Here is a 13,880-nt window from a genome sequence, read left to right on the forward strand (position 1 = left end):
TTGGAGATAGGAGTCTCACAGTCTCTCCTGCCCGGGCTGGCTTTGAACCGCGATCCTCAGATCTCAGCCTCCTGAGTAGCTAGGATTAAAGGCATGAGCCACCAGCGCCCGGCTAAGTCCATGAGACTCTTATCTCCAATTAACCACCAAAAAGTTAAAGTGGAGCTGTGGCTCAAATGGTAGAGCACTAGCTTTGAGCAGAAAAGCTAAGGGATAGCACTCAGGCCTTGAGTTCAAATCCCAATACTAGTGTACATACATAAATACAGGAAGCCAGGTACCAGTGACTCATGCTTGTACTCCTGACTAATCAGGAGGCTGAGATCTGAGAATCATGTTTCAAAGACAGCCCTCTCAAGAAAGTCTGTGAAACTCATAAAACACCAGAGGTAGAGCTGTGGTTCAAGTGATAGAGCACTAGCCTTGAGCAAAAAAACTCCGAGACAGTGCCCAGGCCATGAGTTCAAACCTCAGGACTGGCACAAAACAAAACAAGACATGAACTAAATAATACTTTTTATAAGAGAAAGAGAAAAGAGAGAAAAGAGATTGAAGGGGAGGGGAAGGGAAGGAAGGTCAGAATGTTTCCAGTAGTTATCTCTGGATGGTATGACTATAAGTGATTTCCTCTAGTCTTTTCATTTTTATATTTTGTAAATTAGTTTTACATGTATAACCATGTGTTAAAAGGGAAATTTTTAAGAGGCTCATTTCTAGAAGCTTCTAGAATGTTGCTTACCCCTCTATTCTCCGGCTCTGGCCTCTGGCCTTGGGGACGAGGAGGGGTCTTCTCTCTGAAAAGAAATGGTATGAAGTAAGTCTACCACAGAATTGTGTTGAGCTGCTACCTGTGATAGCTAGGAACTCTTCATCCAGAAGGTCAAGATCTTTCTTGTCATGCACATAAACTTATGCGGAATTAAACCAAAAACTAACTCATTATTTTATATGCAACTGTTTTCCTCAACATCATATAAAGGAAACAGGAAGAAAAACAGATATTTATCAGGTTTGCACCACAGCCTAATTCTTGCAACTGAGATCCTGACCCAGACTAAGAGATGAAGTCGCCTTCCCATTTTCTTTCCCTGCTCATAGGCACCAGAAATCCCAAGTTCCAAGAGAAGCAGAGTGGAGTAATCTGAAATGAGGGAGATTCAGGGTGTCTTTCATCTGCCTCAGTCTTACTTCCCATTACTTCTGGGCCAATACTCCATGCCCCTCCTACCACCCATCTCACCAATGCTCAGCTGAGGGCTTATTACCCATTAGCCAGTAGGTGGGAAGGATTAGCAGAATGTGAGGGGAACAGAGTGAGAGGGAGTCAAGGGAGGAAGAAAGACTCCCATAAAAGGGCTCCCATAAAAGGGCTCCCATAAAAGACAGGCAGAAGTTAATTAGCAAAGGAAGGGCAAGGATGCAGTGGTTGTCTAAGCAGGATTGGGGAAGGCAGAAGCAGCAGAGCACAGTACAAAGACTGGCAAAAGTGAAAGGGCAAGCCCTTTAAAACAAGCCTAGTCTGGAGTATGGTTGGAAAAGGGACAAGATGCTTCTGGAGAGGTTTGGGGTACCAGAGCACTAAGGAACTTTAGTACTTGTGCTTGGAGTATTCTGAGCCCACTCACAACTCCAAATCCTACACGCCACAGAGCGAGCCATCCAGACTCCTGGTTCCCTGTCATGCCATACTTTTCTTCATCACTGCTGATGAACCCAATCCCTGGAGACTCTCCTAATACACAAGTGCTCTCTCACAGCACTTGGCACATGCAACGGTGATGTCGTCTCAGGCACTGCTGCATCCCCAGGCCCAGCACGCTGCCTGTCTGCTAGCAGATCATCACATACGTTAGATACTACTACTATAGTCCAGCAAGAAGCAACTTGGCTTCTCTCCCGTCCCCCCTATCCCGTCCTTCCTAGCCAGCTGTTATTGGGATCAGACTGCCTTAAAAGTGAGTGAGCAGTCATCAAGAATCAAGCAAAGGGAAGGGTTAGAAGGTGCTGAGTAGAAGTGAATTTATATCCAAGAACAGAAGGGAGTATGTGATGTGCTTCAAGATCTTACCTGGGGTCCTGCTGCCCAGTGCTACCCCTGCCATAGAGAGGAATGACCTTGTCTCGGCTGATGCCAGCTTTACATACTGGACACACTTGCCTGTTAGGTCTGGTCTCCAACCACTGCAAACAAGGAAGAAAAATGCATGAAAGGCCCACGGCCACCACAGAATCTTCAGTCAGAGGCAGCAAGCAGGAGAACAGGGCCAGATGCCTTAAAGTACACGAGCAGGAAATACCTTGAGGAAACTGACTCTGTTTCTAACACGCAATAAATAATGGTGAGATCAAAATTGTGTTTAAGTAACACATAATTAAACAGGCTCCTTCATGCTTTGTTTCTTTTGAGGGGCTACTAGTCATATAGTAGGAAGGAGCTACAAGCCTGGGGCTGTCAAGAATATCAAGTCTTGGGGTGGGGAGGGGGAGCAGGGAGGATTGGGTGGGGAGGTGGGTGGGGGGATAGGAAGGGATGGGAAAGGGAAACGAAGGAGGAGGCTACAATGCTTGATAAGAAATGTACTCATTATCTTGCCCATGTAATTGTAACCCCTCTGTACAGTATTTTCACAATGAAAAAAGAATATCAAATCTTCAGTTCAAGCTACAGAACTGGCACATGCATGCATGCATATGAATGCATGTGTGTGCGTGTGCAGGCAGACACTGACGCACAGACACACAGACACACACAATTCCAAGCAACCAATGCCAAAAGGTCTGACAGAGTGGCTCAAAGGGTACAACACCTGCCTAGCAAGTACAATACCTGAGTTCAATCCCCAGGGCCAAAAACAGAACCAATCAACAAAAAATTTTTTTTTTTTTTTTTTTTGGTCGGTCATGGGGCTTGAACTCTGGGCTTGGGCACTGTCCCTCAGCTCTTCAGCTCAAGGCGAGCGCTCTACCACTTGAGCTACAGCGCCACTTCCGGTTTTCTGGTGGTTTATTGGAGATAGGAGTCTCACGGTCTCTCCTGCCCGGGCTGGCTTTGAACCGCGATCCTCAGATCTCAGCCTCCTGAGTAGCTAGGATTACAGGCGTGAGCCACCAGCGCCCGGCAAAATTTTTTTTTTTTAAATCTATCAGTCGTGGAGTTTGAACTCTAGGCCTGGGCGCTGTCCCTCAGCTCTTCAGCTCAAGGCTAGCGCTCTACCAATTGAGCCACAGGGCCACTTCCGGTTTTCTGGTGAATTATTGGAGATAAGAGTCTCAGGGACTTCTCCTGCCCTAGCAGGTTTTGAACCGAGATCCTCAGATCTCAGCCTCCTGAGTAGCCAGGATTACAGGTGAGAGCCACTGGCGCCTGGCCTTAACTTTCTTAAAAACACACACAAGATGATTAAAACTATGCTACAGCTACAATGCCTTCCTAGACAATGTATAATTTTACATGTACATTTTCTCAATCTTGATTTATTTTGGTGTAAGGGATCAAAACCAGGGCCTTGCACATTCTAAGTATATATTAGTACTTCTAAGATATACCCCAGAGCCTCAATATTTGTTTGGAACATAAACTGCATCCAAAGATTCAAGCTTTATATGAATGTGAATCTAAGATCTAACACTTAGATAAGTGTTTAATCATTTTATATCCTTCTTTATTTGGCAATGGCTTCAAAACATAAGTGCTCTTCACCTTGCAGCAAACATTTGGCTCTCAGTTCCATTGGGGCCAGAATGTTTATCCATAGCTCTCCTTTTCTCTCCCATCCAGACTCTGAGGTTCTAGCAGTCTAAAGCTTGTCCTTCCCCTACATTCCTATAAGGGTGGCACTCTACTGCCAACAACCCTGGAGCTAAGTTGCTGGCAGTGATGATTATTCACACCCAGCTGTGAATGCCAGTTTGGGTCCTGGGTAAATACCAACTGGTTTTCATAAGAAGCCAAAGCTGAGAAAGCAGACTTTGCTCGCTTATATAAACTCTGGATACCAAAAAAGTTCCTTTTTTCTTAACATTTTCAAGATCTTTCAGAGTGCGTGTGTGGGTGAATGTTGATATTCAAGGAGATGCTTTTTATAGAGGCAAGTTCTTACAATGTAAAGGAGCTAACATATTACCAAATGCAGATCAATTTACAAATGAGCAATTAAGACACAGACAGGTAGTGACCAAAGCCAAGATGGCCACCAGTAGCAGAGTGAGGACCAACTCAGGTACCAGAATGACCCCCTTATTATATCAAGTGCCTGTCACTGGACAGGTGTGTAAAAAGGGTTAGTATGCAAATGAGTCCAGGTAAAGGGAGATTGCAGCTTCTGACAGAAGTCTCTTGAGACTAGGGCTGTCTTGTGCAACCACAGCTGATGAAAGACAGAGTAAAATGAAATTCATCTTACCTGATGTAAACATGGCCAACTGTGAGTCCCCAGGGCAACCAGTGATCAAGGAAGAGGAAGGAGAGGAAAAAAAAGAAAAATATTTTTATTAGCAGAAACACTTGAGGAGTAAGTGGGGGAACATTAGAATGGGAAAGCTATTGTGGTCACACTGAGGCTCTGTAGAATTACTGAGCTACAATCACAGGAAAAACAAGACAGTTCAGCTAAGAATCTAGTTTTCACTCTTGGAATCTCTCTATATGTACAGACCCCCAAACCACTCACACTCAATTTATCTACAAGTCAGCCTTTGAGAAGTTATTGCCTTTGAAGGAATCCAATATAAAAGTTAAGTACGCTTGGCCTGAGGATTCACGGGAGCTCTGTCATGTAGAGGATACATGCATGCGTGCACACTCATACTGTCTTATGCCTGAAGTGGATGGGTTCCTTGAGTTCAAAGAGTCCTGTGGACTTCCAGGTAGGCAAATCCACTTTAACAAAATGTTCAGGCTTCCCTCAGTCTTGAGAGCAGTGCTAGCAGGGAGCAACTCAAAAGTTCAGTTCTATTCTAAAAACATTTTTAAGTAATGGAAAGGACAGGGAGCTGACTACTTTCAGCTTACAGAGCTGCTGCCAAATGTTTTATTATTATTGTTGTCGTTCAATGTTTTTATTTTTTCAAAAGATGAAACCCAGGCTCAAAAACATTCAACAGCTGGGCGTTGGCGGTTTATGCTATAATCCTAGCTACTCCGGAGGCTGAGATCTGAGGATCACGGTTAAAAGCCAGCCCCTGCAGGAAAGTCCGTGAGACTCTTATCTTCAATAAATCACTAGAAAACTGGAAGTGGTGCTGTGGCTCAAGTGGTAGAGCGCTCACCTTGAGCTGAAGAGCTGAGGGCCAGTGCCCAGGCCCAGAGTTCAGGCCCCACAACCGACAAAAAAACAAAACAAACAACAACAACAACAACAAAACATGCAAGTAGGGCTGGGAAGGTGGCTTAGTGGTAGAGCGCTTGCCTTGCATGCCTGAGGCCCTGGGTTCAATTCCTCAGCACCACATAAGCAAAAAAGAAAAAGCCGGAAGTGGCTCTTTGGCTCAAGTGGTAGAGCGCTAGCCTTGAGCTGAAGAGCTGAGGGACAGCGCCCAGGCCCAGAGTACAGGCCCCACGACCAGACCACCCCCCCCCCGCAAAAAAAAAAAAAACAAAAGAAAAAAAACATGCAACTACTTGGACTGGGCAAAAAAGTCTTTGCACTTCTAGTTCACTGTTCTTTTAAAAACCTAACACTGCATATTAAAAAATGACACAGAACTGAAAGAAAGGGTGTACAATGCCAGATTTTTAGTATTTTTCATTCATTCATTTATTCATTCAACAAGTACTGACTGCACTCCTACTAAGTACCAGGAGATTAGAAAATGCAGAAGTGGTTTCTTTGCCTCACATACCATGAGTCTACTCTCACTGGGTAAATCTTGCACTCAGAGATAGCTCCTTTCCCAATTCCTTAGCCAGCTTATCTTTGCAGCCCAGATCTACAATCAGTCTTTCTTTTCTTTCCTCCTTTCCCTTCCCTTCCCTTCCCTTTCCTTTCCTTCCTTCCCCTTCATCCTTGGTCATGGGGCCTGAATGTGCTGCCCTTCAGCTCTTCAGCTCAAGGCTAGTGGTGTACCACTTGAACCACAGCACCACTTCCAGCTTTTTCAACTTATGTGGTGCTGAGGGATTGAACCCAGGGCCTCATGCATGCAAGGCAAGCACTCTACCACTGAGCCACCTTCCCATACCCCCCTCATTCTTTCTCTCTTCCTTTCCTTTCTCTCTTCCTTTTCTTTCTCTCTTTCTTTCCTTTCTCTCTTCCTTTTGTTTCCTTTCCTTTCCTTCCCTTCCCTGCCCTTTCCTTCCCTTCCCTTCCCTTTCCTCTTTTCTGTCAGTCATGGGGCTTGAACACTGGGCCTGGATGCTGTCCCTGAGCTCTTCAGCTCAAGACTAGCACTCTACCACTTGAGCCACAGAACCACTTCCAGTTTTCTCATGGTTAATTGGACATAAGGGTCTCATGGACTTTATTGCCTGGTCTGGCTTTTAACCTCGATCCTCAGATCTCAGCCTCCTGAGTAGCTAGGATTACAGGTGTGAGCCACTGGCACCCGGCTATATACAATCTTTCTAAACACAACAGATGCCTCACATCTGACTCCCACATGGACCCATGATGTCACTGGAAGGCAGTAGGGGACACCCCATATATAATAGACCTCCACTGTCAGCTTTCCTTAAAGGATGAGGGCAAGAAATGGAGATGAATGAATGACTCTCAGAGGAAAGTTCAGGAACTGAACAATGGTAAGGATTCTTCCAATTTATTAAGCAACTACTGTACTAGGTGATGACTGAAAAGGTTTTCATCTGCTAATGTCATGGGATGTTCACATTACCTTACTAGAAAGTACAATTATTTCCACTCCGCAGATGAGAAAACAGAATTACTTACGGACATCACCCTTTAGTTTACAATCTATGTTCTTCCCAACAGTACCTGGTCTTCTAAGTCTTAACCTTGTCCCTTGCTTTATGATGCCCTGATGATCCTGTTTCTAGAATAAGGCTGATCATAGTGATTTTTTTTCCCCAGTTCTGGGGCTTGAACTCTCTGTGCTCAAGGCTAGCACTCTACCACTTGAGCCACAGTATCACTTCCAGCCTTTTCTGTTTATGTGGCACTGAGGAATCAAACCCAGGGCTTCATGCCTGCTAGGCAAGCACTCTACCACTAAGCCACATTCCCAGCCCCAGTAATTTCTTTATACAGGAACACAATGTCTGTCCTATTCTCTTAATACAATAATAAATCCACTTTGGATCACTTTTCTCTCAAGATGTAAATTACCTCTACGTCCTTTTAGTTAAATCAAGGTTTGATAATCTGGCCTAACTCTCCATATTCTTGTTTCCTAACATATCCATCTCCTATTCAGGGTGCAGTGAAGGGGCATACAATAGCCTCATGGACTCAGATGAGCCCAAAAGCGCCCAAGCCTGGCCCTCAGGCACACTTCCTTCACCTTACCTGCCACTCTCTCCTCTCTATGTTCAAAGATTCCCTACTCTTAAAGGTTCAGTTCAAAATCTCAATAGAAAATGAACCAATTTAATTTTCACCTAGATTCTCAGAGCCAGCCAGGGCTTTTGTATTCATGGAGGTGGACAGGACACTGACCCTGCCACTGCACTTGTTATACGCACATATATAACTATGGTCATAGCAAACGCACACTATCTGCTGCATGCCCTGTGTTCTTCTAAGCTTTTTATATGTTTTGGGGTATCACTGGCAAACAACCCTACAAGTGGGACAGCATGTGTAAGCACCCTGTCCAACGTAATCTAGTAGGGAAATGGCAGAGGCAGTCTGAGTTTTATAATCATTATGCTACATTTACTTTAGTTTCAACACAGCAAGGGACAGGTAGTAAATGCTCTCTGAACAGTTAAGATTCTTACTGGAGAGATGGGAGAGAGGCCTAGGTTAGAGACAGGACTTGCTCATTAATACCAGAGCAGGGATGGGAACTGAGATCTCTGCCCCTGAAACAAAGTGGACACAAAGAAGTCTTCTTCTCTAAAGCTGCCAGTGTATCCTCTGAGATAGCAGCAGGGGTACTGACCAGAAGAGATGGCCACACAGGCTGATGACAGCATCCTTGGCGGTGTCCAGGCATATGTTGCACTCGAAGGTGCTGTCCTGCCCTCCACTCTCACCAGTGCCGTTGCTGCTCCCACTGGGTCCCCCTGCACTTGAGTTCTCAGGGGATGCAGAGGCTGAGGGCCCCTTGCTTGCCATCCTTGGTTGTCAGCAAAGTGCTCAGTGAAGATTTTTCCCAGGAAAATCCTGAAAGGCAGAAAGCCCTCAATTGCCCATTTCTGCAGCATACTTCCCCTGGATTCCATGCCAACACCCACATCTTCTCTCAATGCCAGAAGCTGATTATGACTGAACCCCTGAATAGACTTCCCAGGGGCTACAGGAACAACAGCTATGGAAACTTCTCTTGAACATGGCCCAGAGATATCTCACAAATACACAAATTGCAACAGAGCAGCCTCCAGAAGGTTTCAATTGAAGATGTTTTACTTGTTTTTATATTCATATGCAATAACCAACCAAGATGATAAATATATGCTCAACTAAGACAAACTTTCAGGCTGTCCTCTGACTTTGGACAGCCTCTGTGTTATTCAGAAGGGGATTTATCTCCTTGGGATGGTGACTGGTGAATGGCAGAATATAAAGCAATTCCTGTAACTGTGAAAGGAAGCAAGGAAGAACCAGATGATGGCCTTCTTCATTGAAATCTTTTACATGCCTCCTTCTGCCATGCTGGAATACAACCTCCCTTATTTTGTCTAAATATGTCAACATTTTATCCTCAACACATTTAAAGACAAAGTTTATGTTTTTATTATAAAGGGAAAATCAGGATTACTCACTGTAAGTGAAAGATAAATACATATGTAATGAAGAAAGAGTTGTTTATTCTCATACCACCTGAAGTCATCTGTAACTCATGCTATGCTCTGGGCTATCTTGATTAGATCCACTCTCTCCTGGAAAAGTGCAGCCTGAGTTATATTGGCTAGCTGACTCACACAGGGAGATGAGACCAGGGCTCATTTGTATTTAAACCATTTTACTATGGCCAGGCCTTGTTGGCTCATGCCTGTAATCCTAGCTATTCAGGAGGCTGAGAGCTAAGTGAGGATCGTGGTTTGAAGCCAGCCCAGGCAAGAAAGTCCCTGAAAACTCTTATCTCCAATTAGCTTCCAATAAAGCTGGAAGTGGAGCTGTGGCTCAAGTGGTAGAACACTAGCTTTGAGCATAAAAAACAAAGACAGTGACCTGAGTTCAAGTCCTAGGGGCAACACCAAAACCAAAAACAACAGCAAAAACAAAAAACCCACTTTATCACCACAGATCAAGCTGACCACCAAATAGCAGCAGAAACAGAGTACTGTTGAGTCCTGCCAGGGTAGAACCAGGAAGATGACATCAACACCAGGGATACCTAGAAATTCTAGGTATACATTAAAAACTGATCTGTCATCCTCATCATCTCAGAGATTGCAAAAGAAGGAAATAGCTACTATGTCTGGCTACCTCAGAGAACTGAAGGCTTGCATGCTGACCTTGCCAGCCTCCAGATTGCTAGGAGGAACCAAGTTCCCCTGCCCTGACCATTCTTCTCCCATCTGCGAAATGAGGCCCGGAATGACATAGTCTCCAAGGTGCCCACTTCTTTCCAGCTTAGACTGTGTGCTCCAGGTGATCTCACCCACTGCCCCCAAAGCAGACAGCCCCTCCACAAATCTAGGACTCACCACCAGAACACCTGTAGAACACCCTGATTTCAGCTTCCCCAAGTACACAGAGATGAGGACCAATTTTCCTTAGTCCAAGAGGCCTTCCACTGAGTTTTCACAGGGCAGCCTTGGAGCTTGGTGTTGAGTATCTCTCACTACAGCAGCACCTTAGTGACTTGAGCAGAGAGAGGAGCCTCTCTCTAGCACTTTTTCACTTAGTTACATCATTTTGCGTGATGTCCCAGAAGAGCGCTGGCTGCTGTCATGAGCAGTGGCTTGCTAGTCTCACTCAACTCCACAACCTTCTCCCTGACCAAACTTTCTCCTCCATATACATCTGCTCTTGTCATATAAAGACAGAGCCTGCTTTTCTAGTCATTATAGCCCTAAGAACTTGAATTAGGTCTTTTTCTTTCTTCCCCTTTGTGGATCCCCCGAGGGTCAAACCCAGGGCCTCATATAGGTTAGGTAAGCACTCTACCTCTGAGCTGTATTTCCAGCCTCAGTGCTTCCCTGTCCCCAACCTTTCAAATCTAGAACTAGGTTATTCTTATTCTAGAGATGACCTGCTTTTAGTCTATTGAAAGTGTATTCTTTTCCCAACAAACTTTCCTATCCTTTAAAAGAAAAACTAAGAACTATCCAGGTACAGGGCACACACCTATAGTCCCAACATTCTGGAGGCTGAAGCAGGAGGATCTAAAGTTTGAGGGTGACCTGGTATACATATAGTTATGTGTATATAAACAAACAAACAAACAAACAAGGAAACTCCCCAACAACATAAACAGATGAGGAGAGATACCATAAAGTTAGGCAAGTATATCTATCAATCTTAACCATAGCTTCTGTAGTGATGCAATAGGGTGTGCATAGCATTACCAATGAAGTATCTTTGCCTGAAAACATAGACAGCTCTTTTGTTATTGAAACAGGGTCTCCTCTGGAACCAGGCTGGCCTGCAACTCACAATTTACTTCACTCTGCCTCCTCAGTGTTGGGTTTATAGGTACATACTACCATGCCTGGCTAAAACTTAAGACTTTTAATTAAGCCACAAAAATGAATTACTAGTCCCATTTTCAGGACAAATAAACGAAGTTCACCAAAAAGTAAATAACATGGGCTAGGAGTTACAGGTTGAGATAATGAGGTATACCAATTATTGCACTACATAGATCTTACTAGATCCAGATGCAAACAAATCAACTGGAAACTGCAATTTGTAAAACAAGTGACAAAAATTGGATTTAGCTTGTATATTGCTGATATTTAAGGAATTGTCAACTCAAAGTAAAACTAACCTAGTTGCCAACAGAGAAAGTACATTTACTTGAGGCTAAGTAGGATCATAATCTAGGAAAAGGCAGATTCAAGTGGTCTTGAAAATGTACCCCCAAGGTTTTACAATTGGCAACTGTATTTATAGCTTTAAACTGCACAGGGATTGAAAACTACATCACTCATCATTTATTATTCAGGAATTAGGAGTGGTGCTGTTAGAAGTTACACTGTCTTATAAGAAATGGACTGCGTATAGTGTCAGTCTCTGGGTAGTTTGGGGGAAAGAGTCCTGTATAGAAAACTGTCAGTGGAGGTTAACAATATTTGAAAGATCAACACCCATCTGGCAGTGGGTCCAGCCTAGTTCAAAGATTCAGATGCAGAAGTGTGAGATCTAATTAGCAGTGGCCTCCCTATTTCATCTAAACCAATGTTACTCCATTTGTACCTTCTTCCATGAGGCTGTCGAGCCTGGGGAAGGAACCACAGGGTCAGGTCAATCTAGATTTGAGACCTATAAACCTATCCCAGTATCTGTCCTGCTGCAAACGCCAAGTCAACCTGTTAATATCAATGTCTAGAATGTATAAAACGAACTGTTGATAACAGTTATTCTTGATAGTATGAGGACCAAGGAACTTTAAATTTTTATATTCTTATACTGCTTTAATGTTTCTTAACAAACAAGTTACTACTTGGGTATGTGTTGGTACTGAGGTTTGAACTCAATGCCTTGTGCTCTCACTTGGATTTTTTGCTTGACCCAAACCTCTAAGACGTGCATTTTTTGCTGAGTTTCAGTCTCATGAACTTTTCTGCCCAGGCAGGCTTCAAATTGCAATCTTCTAGGTTTTAACCTCCTGTGTAGGCATTTGTTACAAAATAGCATATTTATAATATTTTTTTATCAGTCATGGGGTTTGAACTCAGGGCCCAGGCACTGTCCCTGAGCTCAAGGCTAGTACTCAACCACTTGAGCCACTCTGGCCTTTTCTGTTTATGCGTTATTAAGGAATCAAACCCAGGGCTTCATAGATGCTAGGCAAGCACTCTACCACTAAGCCACATTCCCAGCCTGGAACTTTTGCTTAGCTTTTTTTTCTCAAAGCTTATGCTCTACCACTTGAGCCACACCTCTACTTCAATGGCTAGGTAGAATCAATATTGTGAAAATGGCCATATTGCCAAAAATGATATACAAATTCAATGTAATTCCCATCAAAATCCCAATGACATTCTTTGCTGAAATAGAGAAAACAACCCAAAAATTCATATGGAACAACAAAAGACCTAGAATAGCCAAAGCAATTCTAGACAAAAGAAACAATGCAAGAGGTATCACAATAGCAGATTTCAAGCTACTATAGAGCCATAATAACAAAAACAGCTTAGTATTGGCCCCAAAATAGACCCAAAGACCAATGGAATAGAAGACCCAGAAATAAAAGCACATACTTATAATCAGCTGATATTCAACAAAGGAGCCAAAAACATACAATGGAGAAACATAGCCTCTTCAACTACTGGTGCTGGGAAAACTGGGCAGCCACATGAAGAAAACTAAAAGTGGATTCCAGCCTGTCACCATGCACTAATATCAACTCAAAATGGATTAAAGACCTCAGCATCAAACCTGAAACTCTGAAACTACTGCAGGACAGAGTAGGAGAGACACTAGAACTTACACGCACAGGCAGGAACTTCCTGAACAGAGTCCCAGGGTCACAACAAATTGGAAAGAGACTCGACAAATGGGACTAGCTTAAAATAAAAAAGTTTCTGCATGGCTAAAGACATAACTATCGAACTAAAAAGAGAACCAACCAATTGGGAAAAGATATTTACCAGCAATATATCAGACAAAGGCCTAATAGCCACCATATGCAGGAAGCTCAAGCAACTAATCCCTCACAAATCTAACAAACCAATCATTAAGTGGGCAAGGGAGATAAAGCAAGACTTCTCAGAAGAGATTAAAATGGCAAAGAAACACATGAAGAATTGTTCATCAACCCTGGCCGTAAAGAAAATGCAAACAAAAACAACCCTGAGATTACCTTACCCCAGTTAGAATAGCCCATATCCTAAATTCAGGGGATGTGGGGAAAGAGGAACCCTACTGCACTGCTTGTGGCAATGTAAACTAATACAGTCACTCTGGAAGGCAATCTGGAAGTTCCTCAAAAAACTAAATGTAGACAGACTCTACAATGCAGACATATCACTCCGAGGCATCCAAGCAACAGGAACCAGAATACGACAAGGACACCTGTATTTCCATGTTCATTTGTTGCACTGTTCACAATAGCCAAGATATAGAAACAACCCAGATGTCCCACTACAGATGAATGGCTCCAAAAATTGTGGTACCTATATACAATGGAATTTTACACAGCCTGGGGGGAGGGAATGGGGAAATGGGAAGGGATGGGAAGGGGAAACAAAGGAGGAGGCAACAATGCTTGATAAGAAATGTACTCATTACCTTGCCCATGTAATTGTAACCCCTCTGTACAATATTTTCACAATAAAAAATAAAAAAAGAATTTTACACAGCCATTAGAAAGGATAAAATAATGGCATCTGCAGGGAAATGGATGGAACTAGAACAAATCATGTTGAATGAGGTAAGCCAAGATCAGAGAGAGAAATGGCACATGTTTTCTGATATATGGATGTTAAAATTAAAATGCAATGACCAAGTAAAACAGGACTCAAGTTACCCATAAACAGTGAGACCAAAAGAGGAGTCTCAGGAGAAAAGCACCAAATTGCAATATCCAAGCACCCCTTCATTTGTATATAAAATAATAAGCATACGGAAAAGAACCCCAAAGATAAG

The 13,880-nt window shown here is 43.3% G+C and overlaps 1 protein-coding gene across 3 annotated transcripts in view; it reads right to left on the bottom strand.

The window, feature by feature from the left end:
• Positions 1-13,880, bottom strand: part of Rnf185 (ring finger protein 185) — a 39,479-nt gene that overhangs the window by 10,999 nt on the left and 14,600 nt on the right. For 2 of the 3 annotated variants that reach the window (XM_042666307.1, XM_042666308.1), the window contains exons 2-5: positions 8,062-8,285; positions 4,404-4,422; positions 2,069-2,181; positions 740-794 (exon numbers count right to left, since the gene is read on the bottom strand). In XM_042666307.1, coding sequence (XP_042522241.1) covers positions 740-794; positions 2,069-2,181; positions 4,404-4,422; positions 8,062-8,237 — 363 coding nt within the window. In that variant the 5' untranslated portion in view covers positions 8,238-8,285. Of the gene's footprint in view, positions 1-739; positions 795-2,068; positions 2,182-4,403; positions 4,423-8,061; positions 8,286-13,880 lie in introns of those variants that run through there. The other variant, XM_042666309.1, reaches the window with a different exon arrangement.

This window comes from Dipodomys spectabilis, unplaced genomic scaffold (genome assembly GCF_019054845.1).
Source record: "Dipodomys spectabilis isolate Male_0828 unplaced genomic scaffold, ASM1905484v1 ptg000363l, whole genome shotgun sequence".
Taxonomy (NCBI): domain Eukaryota; kingdom Metazoa; phylum Chordata; class Mammalia; order Rodentia; family Heteromyidae; genus Dipodomys; species Dipodomys spectabilis.